General features: G+C 57.0%; 2 protein-coding genes and 1 long non-coding RNA gene across 8 annotated transcripts; 2 read left to right on the top strand and 1 right to left on the bottom strand.

The window, feature by feature from the left end:
* Positions 1-199: 199 nt before the first annotated feature.
* On the top strand, positions 200-4583 carry Tpsg1 (tryptase gamma 1). 2 transcript variants are annotated; one of them, XM_048436138.3, is made up of 6 exons: positions 493-644; positions 1271-1297; positions 2482-2653; positions 3236-3501; positions 3818-3963; positions 4067-4583. In XM_048436138.3, the coding sequence occupies exons 1-6, from the start codon at positions 599-601 to the stop codon at positions 4385-4387; spliced, it is 978 nt and encodes a 325-aa protein (XP_048292095.3). In that variant the 5' UTR covers positions 493-598; the 3' UTR covers positions 4388-4583. The 2 variants fall into 2 exon arrangements, with proteins under 2 accessions (XP_085550911.2, XP_048292095.3); XM_085694785.2 differs by lacking the exons at positions 493-644; positions 1271-1297; positions 2482-2653 and adding an exon at positions 200-331.
* On the bottom strand, positions 4404-27936 carry Cacna1h (calcium voltage-gated channel subunit alpha1 H). 5 transcript variants are annotated; one of them, XM_087910752.1, is made up of 34 exons: positions 27797-27936; positions 27583-27716; positions 27288-27385; positions 25392-25551; positions 23850-24165; positions 23615-23707; positions 21872-22661; positions 21110-21549; positions 19278-19429; positions 18511-18696; positions 17944-18061; positions 17678-17833; positions 17403-17493; positions 16883-17091; positions 15485-15913; positions 14946-15046; positions 14677-14800; positions 14528-14596; positions 14249-14433; positions 13923-14049; positions 13608-13733; positions 13417-13506; positions 13022-13214; positions 12671-12688; positions 11333-11484; positions 10718-10827; positions 10424-10557; positions 10145-10215; positions 8923-9001; positions 7850-7971; positions 7524-7769; positions 7258-7441; positions 6969-7129; positions 4404-6262 (listed from the first exon to the last, which is right to left on the bottom strand). In XM_087910752.1, exons 1-34 carry the CDS (start codon positions 27887-27889, stop codon positions 5213-5215), a joined length of 6807 nt encoding a protein of 2268 aa, XP_087766878.1. In that variant the 5' UTR covers positions 27890-27936; the 3' UTR covers positions 4404-5212. The 5 variants fall into 5 exon arrangements, with proteins under 5 accessions (XP_087766878.1, XP_087766881.1, XP_087766879.1 ...); XM_087910755.1 differs by having other exon boundaries at positions 6969-7051; XM_087910753.1 differs by having other exon boundaries at positions 7273-7441.
* On the top strand, positions 14274-20209 carry LOC146892853 (uncharacterized). Its single transcript, XR_015738913.1, has 2 exons — positions 14274-14394; positions 14603-20209. It is a non-coding gene; the product is annotated as an uncharacterized LOC146892853 (long non-coding RNA).
* Positions 27937-27966: the final 30 nt, after the last annotated feature.

The following is a 27966-nucleotide window of genomic DNA, read 5'->3' as shown; positions in this document are numbered from 1 at the left end:
TCCTGACCCAAAGAGTTATCAGTGAGACCCTCCGATCCTGGCCTGTGATTTGGAGCTGGGAGAAGTTCCTGACTCTGGCCACACCCCTGGTCAGCTGACCATTAGCTCCTGACAAATCAGAAGCACAGGATCTATTTATCTGGGGCAGAGTTAGGGCTCAGGGCTGGACATGAGAACAGGGACACAGGAGGTGGGTGTGTCATCATAGAGGACTGGGCCTCTCTGAGGAGCCTTGGAGGTTAAAAAGCTGGAGAATGGGAGAAGCAGGCTCTGCAGGAACCAAGGCTGCACTGCCTCCTCTCCACACTGGGGAAGAGAAGCTCAGGCTGTGGTGAGGACAGCTGGGCCCCATTCTGTTGCTGTTATTTTCTGTGTCCTTGAACTTGTCCCTCGCTGACAAGGCGGGGTGTAGCCTTCATGTGAGACAAATGTGGGTGGTAGCCCCTCCCTGAAGTATACAACAGGATCAGGTGGGGAGCCTGTATCCTTCTCCCTCCAGCTCTACAGCAGGTGTGAGGCGCTTCCTGCCCCACCCTGTGCTGACAGGCCCTGGGTTGAGCGGGGGAGGGTGGTCCTGTCTCTGTTGTGGGCAGACACCATGGCTCTGGGGCCCTGTGGCTTCCTACTGCTTCTGGCTGTTCCTGGTGAGTGAGCTGGCTTGGGATCTGTGTGGCATTGTTTATACCCTGCTCTGGAGTAGGAGTGGGCCTGCTTCCTCTCTGGACCTCCTCCTGATTCCCCCTCATTTTCCACCATTCCCTGGGTTGGAGCTCTGAGAGAGTTGGGAGCCCTGTAGAGGGAGCTGGGGACCTTGAAATCAGAACTTAGGTGGGCAAAAGCCAAGTTCTTCATGATGGGTCTTTGTTCTGCCTGGACCCCTCAGTTGGGTAGCTTGGCCATCATTGCTGGGGACAGAGGCTTGGGGTGTGGGTGTGGGGGACACCTATACCAGACCCTGGCACGGCCCTCCTCAGGAGGACCTAGAGATTGTGAGGGGCTAAGGCTGGGACAGTATTCAGGGTCTCCTCAGCTGTTATTTATGGCCCATTGCTAGTCCCATTCTACCCGGTATTGGGATGGCAGCTGACCAGGCCACATCTACCTGGCTGGACTCCATCTATCTGGATAGATCCCAGCTTTAGCTGCTCAGGTCAGGGCGGGAAATTCACCTTAGGACCACCTTGGGACACGGGGGGACAATGCTTAGGTCCAGGGGACCAGAGTCACTCTCATGGGCAGCTCCCCTAATCCTTCTGTCTCCCTTCTTCAGGTATCTCTCATGAGGCTCTGCAGTCAGGTATGTCCCCAGCAGAAGTTTCAGGATCAGAAGTCAGTCCTGGCAGGCAGGCCCCAGAGGGACAGCCTGTGGGGGAGGGGTGGCCTGGCCTAGGGAGGCTATGGACTTGTCACAGGAATCTCTGATACCCTGGTCGATAGAGCACAGGCTAGCTTCACCTGGGAAGGTGCACCTCGGCACTTCTGTTCTGGCTACTTTGTATCTTCTAGAGCTATTCTGAATCGCCTGTACCAGCTGCTGGTCCTCACAGCCTATCCCTTTCTTCTGCTGATGTTGCTCTTGGGAAGGAGACTCAAGGCATCTTGTTAGCCTTCTTTAGGATTGACCTGGTGTCTGGGGTCAGGGATGTAGTCTACTTTCATTTTTTTCTATCAGCATGAACCCAATTTCCAATTTCACTCTGTTGTGCAGATTAAGAGTGAAGCTCTCCCCTGTGGGGTCACCTCTACTTTTCATTAAAAGAGAAACCTAAGGTGAAATTTACATCAAATTTAGCCATGCTACAGTGTAGCGTTTGGTGGCATTTAACACATCCCCAGTGTTTTGTGGCATTACATCTATTGAGTATCACTCTAACAGGAAATCCCTTCTCACCAGGGAGGGAACCCCTCCCTTGCCCCATCACTCTTAGCCCTTTCTTACCCCCTTAACTCAAGGCAGTCAGCTGCTTGCCCCAGCCCCACCCAACCATCCTAACAAGGAGCCTGCTATGTCCTCCTATAGGGCAGTGTTCAGACACCAAGATCCATGAACTTATTGCTTCTAGGGAGCGGTTTTCAACCTGTGTGTCGTGATCCCTTGTGTGTGGGGGTCAAACAGCCCTTTCACAGGAGTGGCCTAATATCATCTTCATATAACATATTCACATTAGAATTCATAACAGTAGCAAAATTACAGCTATGAAGTAGTAATGAAAATAATTTTATGGTTGGGGTCACCACAACATGAGAAACTGTATTAAAGGGTTGCAGCATTAGGAAGGTTGGGGATCACTGTTCTAGGGCATTGTTATTTCCTGCACCCACAATGCTTCTGGGCTGGGGGGACCAGCAAGTGGGAATCAGAGACATCGGGGTTCCCCAAGATGCTAAGGAGTGGGAATCATGGAGGGCCCCAGAGGAAAGGCATTGGGCAGAATGCCAGTCTCTGGGATTCCCTAGCCAACAGTGCCTCCTCCGGATCAGGGTGTGGCCAGCCTCAGGTTTCGCATGCAGGAAGTCGAATCGTGGGAGGCCATGCTGCCTCAGCTGGCACATGGCCATGGCAGGCTAGCCTCCGTCTGCAGAAGGTGCATGTGTGTGGAGGGTCTCTGCTCAGCCCAGAATGGGTACTCACAGCGGCCCACTGCTTCTCTGGGTGAGTGGCCCGATGAGGCTTGACTGCCTGGGCTTATGGGGCAGTGGTAGCAAATAGGTCCTTGATGAGCCTATGATTGACACCCAAGTCCAAGATTTCCTCTTCAATAGAGAAAACCACATTAAGGTGCCACCCACCTAAAGTGGCAGTATGCAAGCCCAGTGGGGGTGGGGTCCCCTCTACCACATCTGCCAGTACATGGCAAAGAACACTTAACCCCCATTGGGTTTGAGAGTGAGCCTAGCCACCTACCCAGCTTGTATTCGGGAGATATCCTAAATCTAGTGAGCCCCAAAGCCCTTCTACTTTTCTTGCATACTCCAGGACTGACTTTCCCTGTTTTAGAACAGTTGCTGGCCCTCAGCAGGCTGGACACCTTCCAGCCAGAGGTGTCAGGACCACAGGCTGCCATCCTTGGGTCCTGAAGTGTGAGGCACTGCCAGGTTCACCACCCGTGTACACAGTAGATGTTTCTGTGCCTAGAGTTGGGGACAAGTGGGACACTGGGTATTGGCAGAGGTGGGTGGTGGGTAGGTTAGTCATTGTTCGAGGGGGACACTTACATTTCTCCCTGCCTCCCAGGTCTGTGAACTCGTCCGATTACCAGGTGCACTTGGGAGAGCTGAAGATCACCCTGTCGCCCCATTTCTCCACTGTAAAGCAGATCATCCTGTACTCTAGCCCCCCGGGGCCACCAGGGTCCAGTGGAGACATTGCCCTGGTGCAGTTGGGCACCCCTGTGGCCCTCTCCAGCTGGGTCCAGCCTGTGTGCCTCCCAGAGGCCTCAGCTGACTTCTACCCGGGGATGCGGTGCTGGGTGACAGGCTGGGGCCACACACGGGAGGGAGGTAAGAAGAGCCCTTTCTGAAACCCTCTTCCATGGAGAATAAGGGAAGGCAAGGGCTACCTGGAAGGGAAGTAGGAGCCACGGGTGCTACCGCTTGCTCCTAGTGGCCACATCTGTTCCTCCTGAAAGTCAAACACATATTGGTCTCCACCAAGATCGACATCTGATCCACATATGGGTGTGTATGTGTTTGAGGAGGGGAGGCAGAGGCCAGCATGGTGGGAGGTTGACTGTATGAGGGTGTGCCTGCCACTTGCTCACTTCCAGCAGCATAGGGCTGGTTATTCAAACTCCTCCTGAACCTTCCTTCTTCTCAGAGCCTCTGAAGCCCCCATACAACTTGCAGGAGGCAGAAGTCTCCGTGGTGGATGTAGAGACTTGCAGCCAGGCCTACAGCAGCCCCAATGGCACCATCATCCAGCCAGACATGCTATGTGCCCGGGGCCCTGGGGATGCTTGCCAGGTGAGCTAGCTGGGAACATGGAGGGGATGGCACAGCATGGATGAAGCATGGTGATGGTCCCCAAATCCTTGGCATCCCATCCTCATTCTGGCCTATCCTGCAGGATGATTCTGGAGGGCCACTAGTCTGCCAGGTGGCTGGGACCTGGCAGCAGGCTGGTGTGGTCAGCTGGGGTGAGGGCTGTGGCCGCCCTGACCGGCCTGGTGTCTATGCTCGAGTTACTGCCTATGTGAACTGGATCCACCACCACGTCCCAGAATCAGGTGGTCCAGGAACAAAAGGGTTTTCCTGGATTCCCCTCCTGGCTGGCCTCTTCTTGCCCAGCCTCCTCCTGCTGCTGATCTCTGGAGTCCTGATGGTCAAGTGCTGGCTGGGGAGATCCTGGCTAGGCTCCACCTCCCACCAACTTCAGACCTCTTACTGAGGTGTCACAACCCAAATACATCTTAAATAAGTTAGTGTTTATTCAGCTTTGCCTTGCCCCTTCCCGCCCCTTATCTTTGACTTAGGAAGCCAAGTTTTCTGCATCTGATTATTGCGACGTTAACCTGAATGTGCGAAACAGGTGACAAAGCAAACGGAGGGCAAATAAATATCAAGGCCCAAGGCCTGGGACGGAACGGGAAGCCCCGCTCATTCGGGACTATGACGTCTTATTGCACGGGCCATTGCTCCTTGGTGATGCTGCCCTTCCCAGGGTCACTGACAAGTTTCTAGACCTTCAAAGAGGATGGAGTAGGGAGAGGGGTCGTGTGAGAGGAAGAACGCTGAGTGACGGACAAGAACGAGACCGTGAATGGAGGTGATAACTGGATGTGGTGGCCGCGGGACCAAACGTCTGCCCACCAGGGCACGAGGGGCTCAAGCATGTGTTCCCTATGGGAATCTGTGTCACGTGGATGGAGCTGCGGTGCCCTCCTGCCCATGAGGAGTTTCTGGTCCTTCCCAGGACAGAGCCTCTCCTCCTGAGACTGATGACCTGGTCCTGGTAACGACTTCAGATGGTGGTGGTTAAAACTCAGGAAAACCCAAACCTGAATCACCACGAGGGAGGCTCGTGGGGCCCGAGGCTGCTCCTGCGTCATGGTGCAGAGACTGAATGTCTGCTGCCTCTCCCGGGATGGTATCTCCGGGTCCCTCTGCCTCAGTGGGGCCTGAGCCAGGGTCCACTCATGGCCCTGACTGGGGCTACCACCCTGCAGGGAGCCACCAACCTGAATGCCAAAACCCTGTGTACACACAGTCCAATCTACACAGGCTCATCTCCACTGTCATCTGGGGCAGGAGTGGCTGGGGGAGACCCTGGTTTCTTCAAGGGGGCCTGGGGCACAGTGAGGTACAGTCCTTGTCCCTTCTCTGGGGGGTCGCCAGAGGGCACAGAAGGTTCAGTTTCATGGTGTACAAGAGGCACTATAGCCCCCGACAAAGAAACTCTGGGTTCTGTGGTCACGCTTTGGTCGCTGTCCAAGAAAGAGTCTCCACCAGGTCCCCCCTTGTCCAGAGGCTCGAAGGCAAAGTTGGGGACAGTCAGGTGCTCTGCCCGGCAGGAGGCCTGGCCCCAGCGCTCACCCTTGGCAACAGCATCCCCTCCAGCGCCTGGGCCCTCTGTGAACTCCGGGCAGTCCCTGTGGAGGGCAGCCTCGCAGGATGGGGTTCTGCGCCTCAGGGTAGTGTTGCCACCTTCAGCTGCAGGCGGCCGGGAGGAGCCCTCATCCTCAGCGGGAGGTTCGATGGAGATGCAGGGAGGGCTCATCTTCTTCTTCCTTCGTGCACCAAGAGCTGGTTCGAGCTCTGAGGCCCGGCCCCTCCCCTCCCCGGACTCTAGGTGGCTGTCTCCACTATCCAGTTCCACAGAGGGCCACCGTTGGACATCTGCCCTACCTGGTTTGTCCAGGAAGCTCTGAGCATCTACACCGCAGAACCTGCGTGGGTCCCGCCCACTGCCCGCTGCCCCTTTGGCAGCAGGGGAGGCTGTTGGGGAGGCCTCTGGGCTGTGGGGCTCTGTGGCTGACCAGGGGTGGGCTGAGCTGGTGATGTGGCTGACCTCCTCATCCGCTGGGTCTGCTGCTTCTGCCTCATCTCCTCCCAAGGTGGGAGGGCGGCTGGAGATGCAGCGCTGCCCAAAAGTGTGCTTGCGAGTACGGACACTGGCAGGTCGTGGGGAGCAGGGAGGGGACCGCAGGGAGCCCAGAGGCACCTGCCTCGTGGAGGTATTTTCGGCAGGCTCTGTGTAGTCTGGGATGTTCTCTTCTCCAGCATCATCAACCTGACCTTCCAGGGACTCGGTGTGCATGGCCTCCTGAAATGATATGGGAGGGCCAAGTTAAAGGCCCTGTCAAGCACCCAGCAGTCAGACACCTTCTTCCTCACTGGGCCCTGGGAAGGTCAAGTTGGTAATACTCTAGGGTGACTCTCACCCTCCTGGATGGGCCTGGGAGCTGTTGATGTGAATATCCCTGACGCTGGCCTCACCTACTGACCTATGAGACTTCAGAGGATGAATCCGCTACACTGTGGGTACACGGAGAAGAACTCTGAGCTCCTAAGGCAGTCTTTCGGGGCCTGGAGAACTTTAAAAGGGCCCAGGTTGCCTCCTCACTCTTGAGCCCCATATACCTACAGTCTAACTTGTACCCCAGGAACAGGAAATTCCCAAGAGCTCTTGGGCCAGGTAGTGGGAACTGAGGAGAAGGACAGGAAGAAGCTATGGACCAGGCTGGGTGATAGAGGCATATTAGCCACTGCGGGGGGACCGAGGCTTCTGCCTAAGAATGGGACTTGAGTCCCGTGAGGGGTTCTGCTACCACAGCTGGCCTGCTGATGGACTACTGAGTCACCTGGTAGGGGACTTGAGACCCACTATGCAGTGATGGAAAACTCCAAGTCCAAAACACATGCTGCAGCACCCGTCCTCTTGGGTCTCAGCCTCGCTAACACTCCAAATGGGGAAAAGGAACCCTAGGGAGCCCCAAAGGCCTGTGGGATGGGACGAAAGTTTCCCTTACCTGTCTGCAGAGGATCCGTGAGAGGCTCAGAGAGCGGGGTGTACCTCGAGGTGAAAGGGCACGAAGGGGATCGCTGGCCCTGGCTGGGGAGGATGCAGCTGATGGGACCTGGAAGGAGGCACGGGGCTCCAGGGGCGGTGAGTGAGCAGAGGTGACTGGGCCTGGGGTAGGGATGCATCTGAACTGTGTGGCCTGAAGACTTGGCCCCCACCCCTCTCCGACAGGCTGTCCAATTTCCCACCTGCCCAACCTCCCTGCCCAGTCCCTGCTGCCCTGCCAGAGTCCATACCCGAAGGGGCACTACCAGCATAGGTCTCCATCTCCACTTCCTGCAGCGGGTGAGGGTGTGGGACGATGGCGGGAGCCACCGGCCGGAACATGTAGCTGTCATTGGGCAGGGAGAGCATCCTGGACACAGACACTTTGCGCACGACCAGGAGGTTTGGAGAGTCGGGCTGGGTACCCGGGCTTTCCTGTGGTGCGGAAAGCTGTTTATCAGGCGCAGGAGCACCCCAGAAACCCTGGGACCCTCCTGGGCCCCCTAAGAAGCCTTACCGGTGCGACAGACGGGGGCTGGGCTGCAGACCCCTGAGCCATCTCCAGCTCAATCTCGGCATCCATCTCAGCCTCCTCGCGGGCCTCTTTGTTGCTCTCCTCCAGGTGTTTCATGAGCACAGCCACCACCACATTGACCAACACGAACTGGGCAACCAGCACGAAGGTGACGAAGTAGACAGGCGAGAGCGCAGGCAGGTAGCTGAGGCAGTGCTTGTCCTCACGGGCGCATTCCCGCAGAGTGTCCTGGGAGGGGGCCGAGTCACAGCTCTGTCGTCCCTGTCATAGCCAGGAAGAGGGGAGCGGGGGAGCAGCCCCACAAATACCTTCATGATCCCATTCCAGTTGTCCCCGGTGGACACTCGGAACAGTGTGAGGAAGGCCATGCCAAAGTTGGTGAAGGTAGCGTGCCTGCTCAGGCCCTCACAGGGATTGTCCTCGCTGCACTCTGAAAGGAAAAGTCCCGGCCCACTCAGCGCCTCTGTGGGACTGGGACAAGGTCAGCAGACCGTACCTCACGTGGGGCTGTTTGGGGCGTGCGTGGTAGGAACCTGGGGCCCAGGCCTCTGTTCTGCAAGGACCTGTCCTCAGCAGACAGCACTATCTGAGCTCCTAAGTACCCTCAAGCCTTAGGCCTGGCCTCTCTGCTCACGGCTGGCATATACCAAGCAAAGGGGCTCCCTGGGGCACAATGAGGCCTGGATGCCAAGCCTGGTTGCCAGACCTGTCTTGGGAGACTCGGAGGCGGGGAAGAAATGACTTGTAAGCATTTGATGTGAATTTGTGTGATGACTGAGTGGGAGCCATGCCTGGACTCAGCTCTCTGGGTGGGCAGACAACATTCTGTGACAACCTGCATGGCCTCTGTCCAACTGGGTCAAGCAAAAGCCCCAGAAGATCCCCACAGCTAGCGGAAGGGCTGAGCAGTTCCCAACGTGCCCTAGCCCAGACAGAATAAAGTCTTAGACTTCTCTTAGGTAATAAGACAGAAGATACATTGCTGGCAACCTTTTCGGGGACAATGTTCAGGGCGAGGCATGGGTATGTGCTAGTGTGTGCATGTCCTCCAGGGCCCATGTTCACTCTGGAGTGTGACCCTGCTTGGCTTGCTTGAGTGTGGTCTCGTGCAACACAGATCCGGGGGTGTGCTTCTGAGTGTGCGTGTCTGTGCACACAGGTGTGAGTATGTGTACCTGCTTTAAGCACTGGGCTGACAAGGTCGGGGGTGAACAGGGGGTCAGGCGGACTGAGGATACACCAGAAGGCTTACAGACTATTTGGTCTAGGCCAATGCCCTGCACCCTATAAACCTGTGGACGTAGGGTGGGGCAGACGCAAGAGCCACCTTCCCGGGGACCAGCATCACCTTCTGGGAGAGGCCCAGAGTGGTCACACTCACCGAGCCTCCCAAACAGCTCCACTCCCAGGGCAGCATAGATAAAAAACAGGAGCATGAAAAGAAGACCAAGGTTCCCTACCTACACAGGAGAGAAGTGGAACAAGGTCAGCCCCATGCTGGCCCAGTCTGCTCGGCCCCACTGCTCCCAGCCCAGGGCAGAGGGCTCAGCTCCAGTTCCACTTAGGCTCTGGCCTTCCTGGGCCTAGAGCATCACCCATCCTCCGTCCCAGCTCGGCATGCCTCTGTAAGCTAGCCTCTGCTCCTCCACGGTTCCCAATTGCTCCTGGGAGCGGCTCTACCCTCTGCTTAGCCCTCAAGGCCTAGAGGGGGTCCCATGTCTACCACATGGAGAGGCCACCTCAGAGTCCCCACACTGGGTTGGTGATCAGTGGACAGGAGCATCAGGAGGGATCTCACACAACCACCCATGAGGTCTGCCAGCCCCAGCGCCTGCATGCACAATATCCCAGCATCCACTCCAGTCCCTATTCAAGGCATTGCCCCGGCCTCCGTCATTGACCCCATGGACAGTAAACATGGTGTGGAAAGCCACTCAGATGAGGCTTAAAACACTGCTAAGGTCAGCACATATCAGGCAGGATGGAGGCAGACAGTACAGAGGGCTGGAGGGGGGGCATACAGCTGCAAGGGTACATATTAGGCAGAGGTGGCAGTGGGTTGAATAAGTGAGCGGGGAGCTGGGTGGATAGGAATATGCTGAACTGGAGGATGGGCACAGGGCAGGGGTGGTCAGGCAGCAGGTTGGGCTGTGGACTATGTGTGCAAATCTTCTAGTGTGTTCCTGCTTGGTACAGCCAAGCTGAGCAGTGCATATATAGTCTGCACTCCGGGGAGAGGAAGGATTGGGGCAGGGCAGAAGGTGCAGAAATTCAGGATTCTGGACAGAGTTGGCTCAAAAGCTACCACTGGAGTCCTCTGTCCACTGGCAAGCTCACCTCGGGCCCTGCTGGCCTTGCTGTGGCCCCTTACCTCCCATGTGCACCAGCTGGGCGGGCACCAGTCACTAGTGCTCTTGCCTAAAGCCTGAGGCCAAGGTAGGATGCCATCTCCAACCTCCTCCAGAGCAGTCGAGCCAACCATTCGGGCATGACCCTGGCCTCAGGACAGAGCAAGCAAGCAAGGGACATGTGCCAGGCCCTCCCCGAAGTCTGTCCCCTGAAGGCTTGTGATGGCCTTCAGAGGGTGCCGGACTCCAACCTACCTGAGGCAGAGCTTGAACCACGGTATCCAGCAGGGCACGCATGCCTGTGGCCATCTTCAGCAGCTTCAGCACTAGGGCAGGAGCCAAACGTCAAGAGGGCCGAGCAAACCCAACAGCCCAGGGGACCCTGGACACCAGTCCCCTTCACTTCCTATCTACAGACCAGGCTTTCCCTCTGGCTGCAGATGTCCCAGGCACTAGCTAAAGACGGAGCCTGTCTGTTGCCCATCTGGCTGGGTCTGGGGCCTCCTACTGACAGGGCACACAGAGGCCACCTACCACGGGCGATGCGAAGCACGCGCATGATGCGGATGATGGTGGGGTTGATGGGCAGGGCAGCGTTCATCTCAATTTCCTCCAGCGCAATGCCCATGATGGACAGGAGGACTATGGCCAAGTCCAGCTGGTTCCACCTGGCCAGCCATGGGTGAAGCTTAGTGTGGCCATGGCTTGGAGTAGCTGCAGCTCAGCCAAAGCTCACCCAGAAGGGAAAGAAGAGCCTTCTCCCTACCACCTGCAGCCTGTCCCAGGCCACCTGAGGCCCCGACCTGCCCTGTCTCCAAGACCACACACCTGTCCTTGAAGAACCTCCGGAACCCAAAGGCCACCAGCTTCAGTGCAGCCTCAAAGACGAAGACAATGGTAAAGACGTAGTTGCAGTACTTGAGGGCCTCATCCAGAGACTAGGGACAGAGGAGAGCTGGCTGAGATGCCCCGCGGCTCCCAGCTGCCCCATCTCCTTGCTCCCTGAATGCCAACTCCATGCCGCCCGTGGCAGGCCTGAGGGCATCACCCAATGACCCTGTGAGCAGGCTGAGGACTTTGGGAAAGGGAGGAACCAGGGTAATCTGTCCTCAGCCCTGGCGGACAGATGGAATTTCCCACAGGCCAAGTGTATTTCCACCAGAAGGCTCTGCTACAGAGAACCCTGAGGCACCCCTGTGGAAAAGGTGGACAGAGGGAATCCCTTCAGCAAATACACAGAGGGTGAGGAAAAGGACAACGGCCCTCAGGCTTGAGGTCTCTGGCCAGCCCCTCTTGCTTTGGTATCCATACAACTGTGTCCACACCTGCAGGCAGGGCCCTGGTGAGTTTCAGCCCCTAGTCCTGTATTGGAACACAAGCTCTGTGTCCCCCCACCATCCCGCTGGGGGCCCTCTTCCCAGTTCAACCCCGGCCTCTCGCCACCTTGGGCTGGTTGTAGTGCTCCATGGACATGGTAATGACATTGAGGCAGATGATGAAGGTGATGAAGAGGTCCAGGTAGTGGCTGGTGCACAGCGAATGGATGGAGCGGCGCGTATGCGAGTAGTCCGCGTAGTAGGGCCGGCGCTGGGCCTCTGTGGAAAAGGGCAAACGCCTGAGCAACCTGGATGCTACAGGACTGCCTGGCCATCCTGCCCCACTTTGGCATACCGAGGCCCCGTTCTCATTTTGGAATGCTAAGTGTGTGGACATAGCTCAGGCAGGGCCACAGCCTGGCTGGGTGGCCCCTGGATTAGTCCCAGGCAGGAAGAGGGAAGATTCTTTTCAGAAAGGCCTGTTCTGGTCAAGAGGTTCCTGTGAGTCCACGGTACCCAGGGAGCAGGACTGGGGCCCCCAACAGTGTCCAGGAGGGATGAACCGTCCCAGCCTCCCTTTGTAAGTGCCTTCCCAGATCCCACTCTTCAGTGGCTTAGTCTGGGGAACAGGCTGAAGGGACTGCCCTCTTCATCAACCACACGCTGACACTGGGGTTTAGACATCTTGCTGGTAAGGCAGCCATCTCCCTGCCTGGGCTCTGCAGGCCCCACTCGGACAGAGATGACATAAAGTCATCCCTGGCCTTCAGGCTTAGCCCCTCCCGGCCTCCAAGGGGCCACTAGTGACCACCTGTGGCCTGGGATGTGCATCCCAGAGAGCCCGAGGCTGAAGTCAGGACAGGAAACTACCTGAGGGACCACACCCCACATGCATCTCCCCCAGGTTTATCTACACTAAAAGGTGTGCCTGCAGCAGTCCTCTTCGGGGACCCCAGTGTAGTTAAAGGGTCCCACTGGTGAGGGTTTTAGCCACCCTGCACCCCAGAACCCACCTCGGCCTAGAACCACACACTCAGGGACTGAAGGCCAAGGCCTGAAAGAGCAGGGTCTGATGGGCGACCATCCCACCCTGGACCCACATGCTCCTCAGCCCAACATGCAGTCATTAGCGAGCTCAGCTCGTGCAAGCAGCCAGGGAGGCCGACAGCCAGCTGAGACACCAGGGAGCAGCCACGAGTCCTCGGGAACAAGGGTGGACCTTGTCCCCTGGGCACAACAGACTGGTGTACATGCTGGCCATGAGGAGAGCCAAGCAAGGGCAGGGGCAGCAACACAGACGCTGATGGGTAAGCCATTGACTTTCCTCCCACCCTCTGGCAGCACCCTGGCACTTGTGCCCCACCCTGAGGTGGCCCCTGGAGGCCTAAGACACCCATCTTTCCCACTGCAGCAGCAGCAACAGCAGCAGTAGCAGCAGGCTGAGCATGCAGAGCAGGGCAGGTACCTGGGTTGGGGAAAGTGCCTGGAAAAACAAGGACATGTCTGAGTGGTTGTGGTGGGGACACTGTGTGGGGAAGCCCTCCTTGCTCCCAAGCTAAAGCCCACTGTCCTGTCTCTCCAATGCATGAGGGCTTTGGGAGGGTCCCATCTGCCTCCTGAGCCCTCATGGGGTATCCTGCATCCTGTCATGGCAGGCACCCCAGCTGCTCACTCCAGTCGGCCCCTCTTCCAAGGCCTGGCCCCCATGCAAGGTGGCCACGTGCAGAGCCATCTGGGCTGGGGGCTGCAGGCCCAGAGCTGGGTGCCACACAGCATGCGTTCAGGTACCGACCCGCCACCTCGGGGGCCGCCTTACTCCTGCGCCTCCTCTCCAGGCGCCGCAGCCGTTTTTCCTCACGCCGCCGCGCCTCCTCAGCCTCCTGGTGCTGGCGGCACTTGTGGAAGTTCTCCACCACCACGCCCACGAACATGTTGAGCACGAAGAAGCTGACGATGAGCAGGAAGGAGATGAAGTACAGCAGCATCCAGGGGTTGTGGTTCTGCACGGGCTGTGGCACACAAGAAGGTGAGTCCCTGACCAGTCAGTCACCTTCCTGCCTGTAAGTCCTCCCCAGGACTGGCCTGTGGGGTCAGAGGAAGTGACCGCACCACGGCCGCCCAAAGTTCTGGGGAAGGTTTCTGAGATGACCTGCCCCAATCCCTGCAGGATTTGCTCACGGTTACCCACGAGAGCTGTCCCAGACTGCGCACCTGCTGGTCAATGCCCACAGCATCAAGCCCATCATACATGATGTTCACCCAACCATCCTTGGACGACAGCACAAACAGGGACATCAGCGCCTATGTAGCAGGGTGAGGGTCACTGGCGGGGTAGGATTGTAGCCATGTCCCCCACATCCGCAGTTAACTCCACAGTCACACTGCATGACATCCATACCTACCTGACCCAGGTTGTCAAAGTTGTACTTGCGCCTCACCCAGCGGTAGTGGGCGGCATGGCACTCGGCCTTGGTGGTGATGTTCCTGGTATCTGAGCCCTCGCAGTAGTAGAATTTGCCCTTAAAAAGCTGACCGGAAGGAGCTGTCACTCCACGGGTCCTGGCTCAATCACTGGCCCACAGACCTGCCTACCTTAAGTAGGATTGGATTCCAAACTAGATGTGCTGACCACCCACCATGGAGGACAGGACCCATTCCACCAGTGGGGAGCAGAGGCCCAGGGTGGGGGAGACACTGGACAAGCCAGGGCCACACACCTGCACCCCAAGGATGCCAAAGATAATGAAGAAGGCGCAGCAGATGAGGACGATGTTCCCAATGGGCCTGAGCGATGATATCAGAGTCTCTACAACCAACTTGAGGCCCGGAGCTCGGCTGATGACCCTGCACCCAGGCAGAGGGGACATGCTGTTGGGAGCATCTAAGAAGGTGACCGACCAGCGGGCAGAAGCAATGGCACATGCAGAGGCCCTAAGGTGATATGAGTGTGTGGCTGCAGAGCCATACAGTTGGGCAGAGGTGGGGCTGGGCTTCTGGGTCCTTTCTGGATCTATATGGGTGGCCCCGCCCCCTACACCCCCACCTCAGAGGCCGCAGGGTCCGAAGCAGGCGCAGCACACGCAGAACGCCTAGGATCTTGGCACCGCCGGCTGAGGCCATGGCCACGATAATGTCAACCAGGGACACCAGGACAAGAAGCCCATCCAAGACATTCCAGCTGCTCTGCAGGTAGGCGTGTTCACCCCACAGCAGTCCCAGGGCTACCACCTGAGGGAGGGACAGTCATGTATGGGCTTGGTAGAGGGTCCCAGGACAGGGTGACGGAGGACAGAGACCCGAGGGGGAGGGGGAACATCAGTACCTTCACCATCATCTCTACCACGAAGATGGCTGTGAAGATGTAGTTGGAGACGCTAAGGAAGGCCCTCTCCTGCAGGGAGAGACCAGCGGGAAGTCCAAGTCCACCTGCCCCTGCCCCACCCAGAGGGCCAGCTGCGTTCGGAGACTCACGGTGCTGCCTGGGTCAATGTCTGGCCTCTCCAGGGCAATGGTGACGCAGTTGAGGAAGATGAAGGCAAGGACCACATGGTCAAACATCTTGTGTGCGATGACCTTCTGGCAGGAGATGCGGAGCCTGAGGAGGGAGCCGAGGTGAGAAGACCCCGAAGAGATCTGGTGTCTATTCGTGCTGCCTGAGGTGAACTGCTTGGCCGCGGGTGCATCAGCTTGAGCTCGTTCACTCGACCTTCCCAGGAGTAGGCAGCCCTAACCCAGCTCACCTGTTCTGCGGTGGGAAGAGGTACAGGGCCCAGGACTCCCGGCTGCGACACCACTGAGGTGCATAGGGTTCTAGCACTTTGTGTAGGCGGAAGCAGCAGCTCTGGGGATAGAGATGGAGTCTGAGTCACAGCAGCCTCCTCTTGCTGACCCTCCCACCTCAGGACAGTCTTCCTTGCCATTCCCTACCCCCTCTACTTCACTCCCCCGCCAGGGGCAATGGGAGGGTGGCCATGCTGGGAGGCCACGGGGATGGAAGAGTTGATTGGCTCCTGAAGAACTAACCCCTCAACCAGTAAGAGCTGCTTTTTGTAGTGACCACCTCGTTTCTTCAACGCCAACGGCATGTGGCTTCTAATGGGACAAACTGGACACCTGCTCTGGCTCCCCCACTCCCTCCCTTCTACTGGGAACCGCACTGAGAGAGGAGATGGGGTAACTACGGGTCTAGTTGGCACCCTGCCTTTAGTCTCTGCCAGGGAGGGATGGAAACGGTTCAGAGAGTGGCCCGTGCCCCACCGCATCCCACCCACCCACTCACATCCACTATGTCGTCATCATCGAACTCGGCCGCATCGTCCTTGTGGCTGTCGATGCGCAGGAAGAACTCGCTGGGCAGGGCCACCATCTGCCCGTTGCAGTCGTGGAACTTGGTGGGTAGGAGGGCAGCAGGCCGCGGGGTGTGGCACAGGTCCAGAGCGCTGCGGTGGTCCAGGGACTCGGCCCGCCGCCGTGGGGTGGCACGGGGCCCCGGCGAGGCTTCTGGGTGGGCTCCCGCGCCTGGCCTGCCGTCCTCGGCCTCGTCATCTGTGCTGCCCTTTCCCTCCCCGGAGAGCAGCGACTCGCGCTCCCCGCACTGGCTGCGGCGTTTGAGGCTGGGTGCGCGGCCCAGGCTGTTCCAGCTGGAGCGGCGGCTGCTCCCGGCGCTGTTGGGGCCCCACGGGGTACAGGGGGAACTGCGGAGGCTGGCCTGAGGGGTGGCAGGGAGTGAGTGGACTTGCACAGGCCTAAGGATCACCTCATACCCCAGTTTCTGGGATGGGAGGGCCTCTCCCAAGATGGTGCTGTTAACTGCCACCGTGGGCATCCACAAAACACTTGCTGTATGCCTGGCCATGCACTGCTCTCCCACCTCGCCAGGGCACTTTAAGGTAACACCTGACTCAGTTGGACATGGTTAGAGCAAAGGCCCAGCATCAGCCAGGCCTGGCAAAGTGATTCTGAGCAGCCTTTGATTTGCAGAGGCCCATAGCCCAGGCCCCTCTAGCTTCCCATACAACTCAACCAATCAATCTCCAGACTCACCCTCAGCTCCAGGGTCTCACAGGAGCTGAGCCTTGCTCTCCCCGAACCTGTCTCTGTCCATCTATCAGGGCCCCTTGGCAGGAGACTGTGACAAGCTGTGCAAAGTGGCTCGGTCCTGGGACTCCTGACTTCTTCGCCACACACAACTTTCTCATCTTCTCCCTTCTCTCGCCCAAGTCTTGCCCTCAGATCTGCCCCTAAATTCCTCCATGTGGTCTAGCTGCTGCCTCTGTTTACCCTGACTTGACCCTTCTCAGGGTCTCAGAAGCCATGGGAAGCCATCACCAGGCACTCTGGCTGTGGACAGAAGTGAGCTGCCATGTCCTCCACAGCCCATGGACCTTCAGTGAGGCCTGCCTATGAGTTTCCCAGGCTGCTTTTAAGAGTCTTTGTCAGGCCCCATGTTTCTCCGGTGTGCCGTGCTTGGTTGGCTTTTATCTTATTCTCTGTAATTTTACCCAGATGCAACCAGGAGGGGTCATAACACAATTCATTCCTCTTTCACGGCTCCAGGCTTGTCTCATAGGAGGAGCCACCCTGGCTTCCAGGAAGAGAATGGCCCCGACCCTGTTTCGGACAGGCTGGGGTGTTATGGGGAACCTCCCTTATCTCAGGGGCTGGGGTTGGTCCCTACCGGAGACTTCTGGTCCCCCAGTTGGGGGTCCACCGGACCACTGCTGCCGTGCTGTGAGTCCAGGAGAACGTGGGCCACATCCAGGTGTGGGGAGCTCTTGGGAGTGGGCATAGGCGTAGCCGCTGTGTGCGTGATGAGAGGAGGCGGTAGGCTGCCCCGGCCCTCCAGGTGCCCGTTAGGGGTCACAGCCAGTGAGTACATCTTCATCTCTAGGGGAGAATGAGGGGGCTGTCTGAGCCTGCAGAGGTCCCAGCAGTAGGAACCTACCTGCCAGAACTCTGCCTCGGTCTACACCAGTGGTTCTCAACCTTCCTAGTGATGCCAACTTTTAATATAGTTTCTCAAGTTGTGATGACCCCCCAACCATAAAATTATTTTTGTTGCTATTTCATAGCTATAATTTTGCTATTCTTATGAACTGTATTGTAAGTATCTGATAGCAGAATATCTAGTGTGTAACCCCAAAGGGCTGCAACCCCCAGGTGGAGAACCACTGGTCTATACCATGTAAGCACATTACCTGTGGCCTGAAGATCTCTGAGCTTCTCAAAATCTTCCTCTAAGTGGGTAGATGTCTTGTCCTCATCCGTGTCAGACCTGGTGGCATCCCCCTGAAACCATGCAACACAAGGTGAGTGTGACGTTCCTACAGCAGGGTCCTCTGGACCCAGCCCAAGTCATATGCCTGGGAGTGCAAGGGAGATGTGGGGCCTAGAGGCTGCAGTGTGAACGTGTGGAGGGTCTGCTGAGGCGAGACTGTCTCCATGCCCAGACTTCAGCCTATGAACCCCTTACCTCTGCCTGGAAGCCTTCCACTAGAATGGCTACCAGCAGGTTGAAGAGCACATAGTTCCCAAAGGTCATCAGGGCCACGAAGTAAAGGGCAGCCCAGGAGGAGGTGGAAGCCATGCCGTTGTAGAGGACCACGTTCCAGTCTTCCTGCGTCAGGATCTGGAGGGACATATTTGCAGGGCTGAAGGTGGGTCTGGCCTCACAAGGAGACCCTTGCGCCTCCCTGGGGATAGAGCCTTTGGTTGTCCTAGGGACAACTGGGGCTGTACCTGGAACACAGTGACGATGGCCCACAGCAGGGAGTCGAAGTTCTTCCGGTCAGGGACCGTGTCTCCAGAGTCTGTCTTCAGGCTGAACTTACAGCCAAACAGGTGCATTCCCAGGATGCTGAGGGGGATGGGCACTGAGTGGGAGGGGCCCAGGATCCCCTCCCAGAGTGCTGAGGGGGATGGGCACTGAGTGGACGGGGCCCAGTACCCCCTCTGCTTGAGTTAGCTACCAGCCTCACCACACCCTACTTTTGCAGTAGGGGCCAACCCTGAGGTTCAACAAGTTTTCTATAGCTGAGAAGGCCTTAAAAGGGGTGGATGGATGGAAGGCCACCATAGTGCCTTTGGACAGTGGAAAGGACATCCGGTCTCAGTAGCCTCACTCTCCCACTCCCTCCCCAAGTGGCAAGACTGGCACACAGAAGGCGCTGAGCAAACTCCACTAGAAACCCGCCCAGCACCACTCCCGGGGGCCCAACTTATCTCTTCCACCTGTGGACCCCCCACAGAGCAGAGCCCCACCCCCAGCGCTCAGTGCCCTGAGGGAGGAGCTTGGGCCCCACCCACCTGAAGATGAAGATGAAGAGCATGAGCAGCATGCAGAAGGTGGCCACGTTGTCCATGGTCCTCATGAGCACCACCAGCTGCCGCCGCAGGGCCGGCAGGAAACGCACCAGCTTCAGCACCCGCAGGAGACGGAACGTGCGGAGCACGGACAGGCCGCCATCCGCCTGCCCCACGATCTCCCAGACGCTACAGGTTGGGATGATGGTCTGAGGGTCAAGATGGCCGGTCTGGGAGCCACCAGAGCCTCTGTTCAACCCCATAGCTGGGGGCAGATCCAGCGGCATCATGGTACTCTGGGAACTACAGTAGCCCCATCCTGGGCCTCAGGGAAGCTCTGGCTCCCAGCTGTCAGGGAACTTGCTGACGGGGTCATCTACCCTGGCCCTTCATGCCTGGCACATCTGTATGCTCAACTCATTCCCCCCAGCTACGAGACCCTCCTTTGAAGGGATATGGGCCCAATCTCAAGCATTCCATCATTCTGTGCTTATTTCACCCTTGCAAATGCCACTTCCCACCCCAGGACCAGAGTTAGTGTGGAAATTGGTCCCTACTACAGACATGGCTGACCAACTGTATAGCATGGACAGGGCCCCAAGGTAGGGATTAGACCCTATGGTCTATTATGTGAGTGACCAGGGTCCTCATATCCCGCCTGCTATGAATTCCAGCACCAGCCTTCCAGCCATGGCAGGCTTTGCTCTCGGTAGTGCCTAGGAAGAAGTGAGGCTCTCGGAGCCTCTAACGTGGGCAGGGACAGGTCCTACCTGATGACAACAACAATGCCATCGAAGATGTTGTAGGGGTTCCGGATGTAGCCCAGCGGGCCACAGGCCAGCAGCTTCAGCAGCATCTCCAGGGCGAACATGCTGGTGAACACGATATTGCTTATCTCCAGGGCATTGGTCAGCTCATCAGGCTGTGGGTCAGAAGAGGTGGTTAGGATCCACCAGGGTTCCCGCCCTTTTAGGGGCACAGTACCCAGAAGCCAATGGAAATTCACCGCATCAAGAATGCAAGGGACCTACAGCTACTCAGGCTCTTTGGAAGAGTTGCCTACGACCTAGGGAAGGAACTAGGACCTAAGAATGTCTCCTCTAGATAGACAGCCAATTTGTCTGGCTCTTCCACTCTGGTAGTTCCCATCCTGACCTTCCAATAATCACAGCTGGACACAAGTACAGCCAAGTCTCCCAAGACTCCCCTTCCTCTGCAGGCCCTGCAAACACAGGATAGTCTGAGACACTGTGCTGGGGGCGCAGGATGGGCTACGGATGCACAAGACAGCAGCATTGGTACCTATGTCTCACCCACCTCTTCCTCTGCAGGCCAAGCAGGTCTCTCATCATGAATATGTTGACTCTCCTGTCCATGTAGGAATATGTGCATGCATGTTTGCCTATACCTGTACCATTATGCCCTGCATGTGTGCATATGCATGCATTCCTGCATGCTGGATAGGTTGGGTGTGTTCTCTAGCACAATTTGAGCACAAACATGAAGTTGTTGTATTGGACACTTGATATGTAGAAAACTTGCCCAAATCCTCATACCTGTGTGTTCATATGCATCCGGCCCCACCACAAGTGAACTGATTTCCGTGTTCATAGGTCAATCTTGTGTGTACAGTGCAAATGCATGTGCACTTGCCTTTATGTACATAGGTGAGAGCCTTTAACATGTGCAAAGTACACGTGTATGAATGATTTTCATGCACACAGTGGAATCACACATGTGCAGTGTTTACAACCATGCAGACTTGTACACATGTGCATAAGTGAGCCTGACGTGTAGTGTTTGCACATATGCCTGTATGCACGGGTACTTCAAGATGGAGTAGACTTCTCCTCACCCCAGTACCACCTGCCCAAGCCTGCCTAAGGCCACAGTTGGTAGACTTTCTTTGCTTACTCCAAGATAAGAAAAAGGAATAAAAAAAGCCCAGAGGTAAAAGCCCCAGGAAATCACTCCATTCACTAAAAGAGGGTTGGGCTTCCTGAGTCCTGTAGCATCCCTGTCCATTCCTCCTCTCACCTTCTTGCTAGGCTTGGCCTTGTTTTCCCTAGTGTTGATTGTCCCTGGGGCTGAAGAAAGAAGAGGGCTTGCAGAACCCAAGCCCTGAGGAATCCCAGGTACCCTTTGATCCTCCTCAAAAGGCCAGCTCATGATGCTGACTCCCCCCCGCTCTAGTCTCTCAGGTCCCCCAAGACATGGCCAGGAAGCTGAGGAAGTTTTGGTAGCCCCTCTCCATGGAGTCTTGGAGCTGGGTGGAAGTCCTTGCGGTGTTTCTGGGTCCCCCTCACTCACTCTTGGGGGTAGTCCCTGGTGACCTCAAACCACCTATTCCTCCCACGTCTGGGAGCTGCTCAACAAAATGGCATTGTGCTCAACACTCAGCAGAACCCCAGACCAAGGAGCCATAATGGCTGACTTAATAAAAGTCCCAGGTTAGGTAGTTCCCTGCTTTGGTGCCAACCCTCAGAGACCCCAAGAAAAGACCAGAACTCTAGAAGACCTGGGGACTTGCTTTCTGCTTCTAAAACTGGTGCTTATCATCCTGCAAGCCCACCCCTGCTTTGCCCCAGGGGAGGGAGCCCACCTGCTCATGATACTCAACGCCCATGCTCAGAGTGTTGACAAGGATGGCAGCCATAATGCCCCTGTTGAAGTACTTGCTGTCTACGATGCGACGCAGCTTGCCACTGAAAGAAGCCCAGAGGCGGCCTAGCCCTCCTGGTTCTGAGGCTGGCCGCCGTGGTGGCCGCCGCCTCTCACTGCTACGACCTGGCGTGTCCACTTCATTGGGCTGCTGCACGGGGTCTCGGCAATCCCCGTGTCTCACGTCCTGCGTAAACTCATAGACTCCGTGGGCATCTGAGTCTCCACTCTCCGAACCACTGAAGTCAAACTCAGGGTCCTCCAGGGCGCTGGCACAATATGGGCAGCTCTTCAGCTCACACGTCAGCGTGCCCGCCTGGGGGCTGGGCAGGGGGCAGGGCACACTCAGGCCGGACAGGTGGCTAGAGGCTCGGCCTAGTCCTGTGATGCCAAGACATGGGTGTGGTTAGGCTATTGCAGCAGCAGCAGCAGCAGCAGCAGCACACAAGGCCCTGCCACCCCAAGATTCTGATCTTCATCCCCCTCCTACTCAACCATTTTAGTTTCTTCATAGAAAGGGGACAGTCTGTGGACCCTAAGTTTTTCAGAGCGGTGGCAAGGACACAAAAATGGCCTCCTCCTGGGGCCAGGCAGGAGCAAACGGGATGTGGGCCCAGAACACTTGGGACCAAGGACTTGCCTTGCCCGGATACCTCCCCTCTCACCCCGTCCATTGCTTTACACAGTGGGGCTGGGTCCTCACCTTGTTCCCCAACCACATGCTGGATCTTCTCGTAGGGGCTGGGGCTGCCCAGGCTCTGAGGACTTCGAGCTGCAGGACCCGGGGTTCCGGCACCCCGGAGCCCCTTGAGGCGTGGGCTGGTGGCACCTTTGCTGTTGACTGTTCCTGAAGGCAGGATGGTGGGGTAGTTCATGGTGCCCAAGCCTGACGCCAGCTTGAGACTGGCAGCAGTGGCTATGGAGCGTGCCACCCGGGCTCTCTCCTGCGGCCCCTCCACATGGCAGTCAGCATGGTAGATACTGTGCACAGACTCAGAGTCTGGTGGCCCATGGCCTGGGGATGGTGGCGACGGGGGCACACAGGCCCGGACCAACCTGGTGTCACCCGCACCTGGCTCTGGGCTGGGCCGGCGTGGGCCACTGTGGCTGAAGTGGTAATGGTGATGATGGTGGTGGTGGTGATGGTAAACCAGATGGTGCACGGAAGCTGTGCGCCTGCCTGGCCGCCGTGGCCGCCGCCCAGGGCCTTGGCCATGCAGGGTGCTGCTGGGGTCCACCTTCTTACGCCAGCGACTCTGCCAGCGGGCGTAAAGGCGCAGGCTACGGCGCTTAACCTTGCGGAAGATGTGGCCCACATACTTGAGGAGCTCCTCGTAGCAGCTGCCGGGCTCCGAGAAGCTGGCCAGCGTGCTGTCGTTGGACAGATAGCGGGCCCGCTGTTCACGCATCAGCTGGTTTTCCCTCTGCTTTGTCTCTGAGAACTGCGTGGCTATCACCACCAGGCACAGGTTGATCATGAAGAAGGAGCCCACCTGTGGCAGGGGGTGTGTGACCATCAGTTGTTCTTTACCAAGCCCAGTCAGGACCTGCTCTGGGGACTGGGGCCTCGTCACAATGCTCTAAGCAGGACTATTCCAGCCATCCACTAGGTGACATACAATAGGTGTTTTGCAACTGTGTGATAATGAGACAAGGACCTCCCTTGGAGTCCTGCACGCAGGACTTCTTACTCCTCAGGTTTAGCCTCAATGTACTCTCCACTGTGGTCACACCGTCCTTCTGTGGGGCCTCCCCAGCCAGCTCCTATGGCCTGTTCTCCCTGGCACAGGTCATTATTGGCTCTCCTCTATGTCCTGCCATATGGGCTGTCTGAGACTACAACTGTGACAACCCTTCCCTGCTGGGTCCCTGTAGGCAGCTCCTGTGCACCCAGAGATCTGGGAATGTTTGATGACCTAACAATGTCCTAGCTGAGACCCACAGGACATTGAGGGACAACAAGAGACTAAATCTGAGACACAGATGCTTTAGATGCACTATGTGTGGTATGGACGTTAACAGGGAGTCGTGGACCAAAGAAATGTGGGGTCACGGATGCTATGGGAGTCTGCCAAAGATTCATGTTCACTCCAGGGGGCTGGGCTGGGAGATCACACATGTTTGTTGTGGGGAGGCTGTGTTAAGAGGACCAGACACAATGTGGAAAGACGGGACTAACTGTTGTGAAGATTCTGGGCATCACCTTAGATCTAGGGGCTGCACAGATCTTCTTCCATCCGGTCTACTTCCTTCCACTGCAGGAAGGGCAGAGAAGCACCTGCCTGCCCCTCCCACCGAAGCCCATCCCAGCAGATGCCTCCATACCACTGAGCTTAGGGACTCTAGGAGGTCCGGAATGAGTTACAAGGGGGAAGGGGCAGGATATGACTTCCCCCGCCCCCCACCAAATGCAGGATGCCCACCAGCCGACCACGCCCACACTCACAATGATGAGGAGGATGAAGTAGATGAAGTTGTAGAACGAGTGAGCATCCATGACGTAGTACATGATATCCACCCAGCCCTCCAGGGTGATGACCTGAGGAGGCAGGCAGCTGGACATGGGCCCACGTTCTCCAGCTCCCAAGAGCAGCAGTGCGTGTCACACCCCAGCATGGGTGCCTTTCTCAGGGGTCACCATCCTACACCCCCAGGTGCCCCCAGACTATTCTAGCACAGACCTGAAAGATGGCGATCCAAGCATAGCCGATGTTGTCAAAGTTGATGGCGCCGTTGTGAGGGTTGAATTCCCCTGAGCGGCACACATTGTAGTACTGGTTCCAGTTGATGCAGGCATTGCGGCCAGCACCTCCATCCTCAGTCTGTGGCTGCCCGTAGGCCTCCCAGCCAAGAGTGCATTGCACACGAAGCTCACGACGGTTGGGGATGTGCGAGCACTTCTGCATGCCGTTGTCGCGGCGTGAGGAACAGATGAAAGGGTTCTCCTCACCCTCTTCTGTTTGGTAGTATGGACGCAGGAAGGTCAGGTTGTTGTTCCTGGGTTGCAGAAGGTCAAGGCATGGCTAGGGGGTTCCTGGCCTGAACACCACTCCCCCATCCGCTCATCCAGTCTCACTCAGGGCTTCTAAGCCTGAATCCCACATGCCCATCAAGACAGCAATTCCTTCCTACCCCTCAACTGGGCCTTGGACTCGAGATGATGAAGGAAGAGGTACTGGATCTACAATGTGGTACCCAGCTCACTGCATTATTATTATGTCTGTCAGCTGCTACAGTGACAGACAGGCCATGATTAAAGCACCTCAAGGCCTCTAGACCCATCCTCACTCCCTTCCCACGGTGTCTACAACAGTGACGTCTCCTGAGTGGGACCTGGCAACAGTGTGTCTCTACAACTCTAGGCTCCCTGGCATTACCTCATGGACCCACTGTCCTCCTCTCTCCAAGCCCCCACATTCCTTTCCAAGAACATCTTAGAAGCTCTGAGACCCAGAGACCCAGGAACAGAAGACCCTTGGCCTGTGGGTATCCATCCTAGAGGCTCAGTGCTCAGGTATCTGACTGGTGCTGGAGGAGGCAGACAGCTCACAAGTGGGGTCTAGTGAGGAGCAGGGTGCCTCCCAGCATCCCCTACCAGGGACACCCTAGAGGGTCATCAGCCTTGGGTTACCTATCTTCTAACGCTGTAGAGTGGGGCCCAGGATGAAGGGGATGGATACACCCTCGTTCCCACAAAGTAAATGCCATATTGGCATATGGGTCCCTACATTCAGGAGGCACTGGATGGAGTCAGGCAGATGCAAGGGGCAGAGGACAGCAGCCACTAGGGACACTGCCAGGAACTGTGCCAGGAATGGCAGAAGATGTGCACAGCATCCCACCCCAGACAGGCCTCTGGGGCTAAAGACACCTAGTATCAAACCCTCACACGCACTCACAGGGAAAAACTGTTCGGGATGAAGTGGCCTCCACCCCAGCCCTCTTAGAACCTGCCCCTGAACTACCAAGCCTATGTCTTCATCTCCACACTGACCCTGTCTCTGGGGACTGTACCTGGGCACTCCAGGACCGATCACAAAGTAGGACCCAGGTTCACTCTATGGGTATTCAGGGATAGAACACCTTGGGGGGGGCTCATACTGGGGTACGGCAGAACAGTCTTGGAGTGACGAGCCCTTTGGGGGTGGGGCCTGCAGAAGGGGAAGGCCTGAAGGGCCGAGTCCAGAGATAACATTTTGGGATCATGGGTGGGGCTCGCACACCTGACGAAGGTGCTGTCCAGGAAGCAGCGGTTCCGCAGCAGGCCAGCCCAGAGCTGGACCCCAACAATGCCGAAGATGAAGAAGACGAAGAAGCAGAGGAGAAGGACATTCCCAAGCATGGGCAGCGTGTCCAGCAGCAGAGTGACCAGGATCCGCATGCCTGAGGGAGGCAGGGCTGGTGCTCAACACAGCTGTAAGCCCTGGTAGAGTCTCCTCGGGGAGCTTCCCCTCGAGCCCTGCCTGCCACTCACAAATCCATACCGAGTCTATCAGGACAGGAAAGGCCTGATGGACCCCCGGAGGGAGTCGGGTTGCAGCCCCAGATGGCCAGGGCAAACCTGTCCCTGCTCCTCACTGTGTAGCATCCCCAGGGTGGGCCAGCGAGACGGCCAGTGCAGCTTCTGTAGGGTCCCCAGCACACTGGGTTCTGAGGTTTTGCTGGGCTGTGGGTAGGGGCTTCCTTATTTCCAACGCAAGAGCAGACCTGCAGGACCCTGCTATCGGGAAGGCATGGGAGGTGCCCTATCTCAGAGCAATGCTGAAGCCCTTTGTCCTGGGTGGTGTATGAACTTGAACAAATCAAGGAAGTGGGTCAGTGGTGGCCTCATCCTGGGTCTGCCCCCCTCAGTCATCAAAAGAATGTAGCTCAAAATCTGCACAGGGCCAGCCTAGGCTGTTGATGGAGCATTGGGCCACACAACAAGAGGGAACTGGAGTTTTGAGACGGGTGGCCATGGAATGACGGCCCTTGGGTCAAAAGGGGGTCCAAGCTGATGGGGTGCTAATATTTCAATTGGAGAGACACTGTCTCGTGGGGCAGCAACCAACTAGGTCATGTGATCACACTGCCTTAGGTCATGTGACCTAGGGGTCAGAGTAGAGCCAAGGTAGGTAGTTGGACAGTTCTGAAGGTACTGGGGTTGCTCGAAGGAACAGGCGGTCCTGTCTAGGAAAGAATCCCAGAGTTCCCTGGACATTTAACCAGAATATTTTGGATGGGAGTGGACCTGGGTTTCATCTCTGCTCCAACACACGGGTTGTCCAGGTGGAGCTGCTGTGGCTCTGTTGAGTACATGGGACACACAGGGTTCCAGGCAGAACCCTCATGTTTCCCTTCACCTCACACTCTCTTTTGTCCCTGGGAAATATATTCTGTACTCCACTGTTTTAAAGGGAATTGGAGGCTCAGAAGAAGTCTGGTAACATGCCCAATGTTACACAGCATTTAAACTGGATCTGATCCCAGAAGTCATGGCCAGGCAGGTAGGTGGAAGGCTGAATGGCAGCTTAAAAGGGGGTGTGGACCTGGAACCACATCTGTTCACGCATGAAAAGGGGGTGTGGACCCGGAACCATACCTGTTTACACATGTACATTACACACCTTGCACAGCTCCAAGAGTGTGGTACCTTCCCACCCTCAAACTGGACATCTGAATTTAGCCCCTAAGAAAACACCAAAACTATACCCCTAGACGTAGGCAGACGGCCAGTCAGCATTCGGACAGGCCACCCCTAGATTCAGGCAGACAGCCAGTCGGCATCTGGACAGGCCACATCCCAAGCACAGCCATGTGATTTCCTGCACGTTTTCCCTCCACGTGTAGTGGGGGCATGCAGTGTGTCCCTCCCCACAAGTCCAGTCTCTCACATGTGCTCCCTCTGCCTCAGGCTCCACTGGACAGCGGTGTAGCTAGGAACCTTCTCGGCACCCAGTCCCACACCAGATGCTATGCAGACAATGAAGTCAAGGTTCTGAGTGGCTCCCATCGCTAGGCACTGGGAGTCTCCATCACATCCCAACTGGGACTATTCTAGAAGGGCCCAGTCTGCTGGTGTCTGGGTAAGCAGCAGGACACACAGGCTGATCTCTTACTCAGGACAGGGGGACACTTACTGGGGACCCGATTGATGGCGCGGAGGGGCCGCAGCACACGCACCGTGCGGATGGCAGAGAGGCTCACGTTGTGTCCGTCTAGAGAATACTCCATCATGCTGGAGGAGCAAGGGTGTTCAGGAAGGGGAAGACCCCAGGGGCCCATGACTCCTAGCCCATCACCCACTGCCCCACAGGGGCCACCGACATGTGCACCCTGCCCGGCAAGGCCACCTGTCAAACCCTAGCCCCTCTCGGGTCTCAGTCCTGAGGTCAGGCCTAGGACTCCCAAGCATACCAAGCTGAGGCTGCATACCCCGCCATGACAATGAAGAAGTCCAGCCTGTTCCAGGTGTCACCCAGATAGCACTTCTGCCCAAACAGCCCCAAAGCCACCATCTTGATAACCATCTCCACAGCGAAGAAGGCAAAGATGAAGTCGTCAAAGGCCTGGGTGGAAGGGGGTCACGATGAAGGAGCAGGGTACACTTGGTACCCTCTTGGTCCTCCTCACAGTCCTTGACACCTACCTCCAAGATGCTGCAACGCTCTGAGCGGCACTCAACATCCTCGCAGGGCCGGAACATGCCGAGCGTCACACAGTTTAGCATGATGACCAGCATGCTGATGTGCTCGAACCACCTGGGGGCTGTGTGTTAAGGGCCACGTGCAGCAGGGGTCACCCTCATGCCAACAGTGA

The sequence above is a fragment of the Myodes glareolus genome, chromosome 9, assembly GCF_982192425.1.
Source record: "Myodes glareolus chromosome 9, mMyoGla1.1, whole genome shotgun sequence".
In the NCBI taxonomy this organism is placed as follows: Eukaryota; Metazoa; Chordata; class Mammalia; order Rodentia; family Cricetidae; genus Myodes; species Myodes glareolus.
Note: the sequence above shows the minus strand (reverse complement) of the source record. Positions and strands in the feature narration are given on the sequence as shown.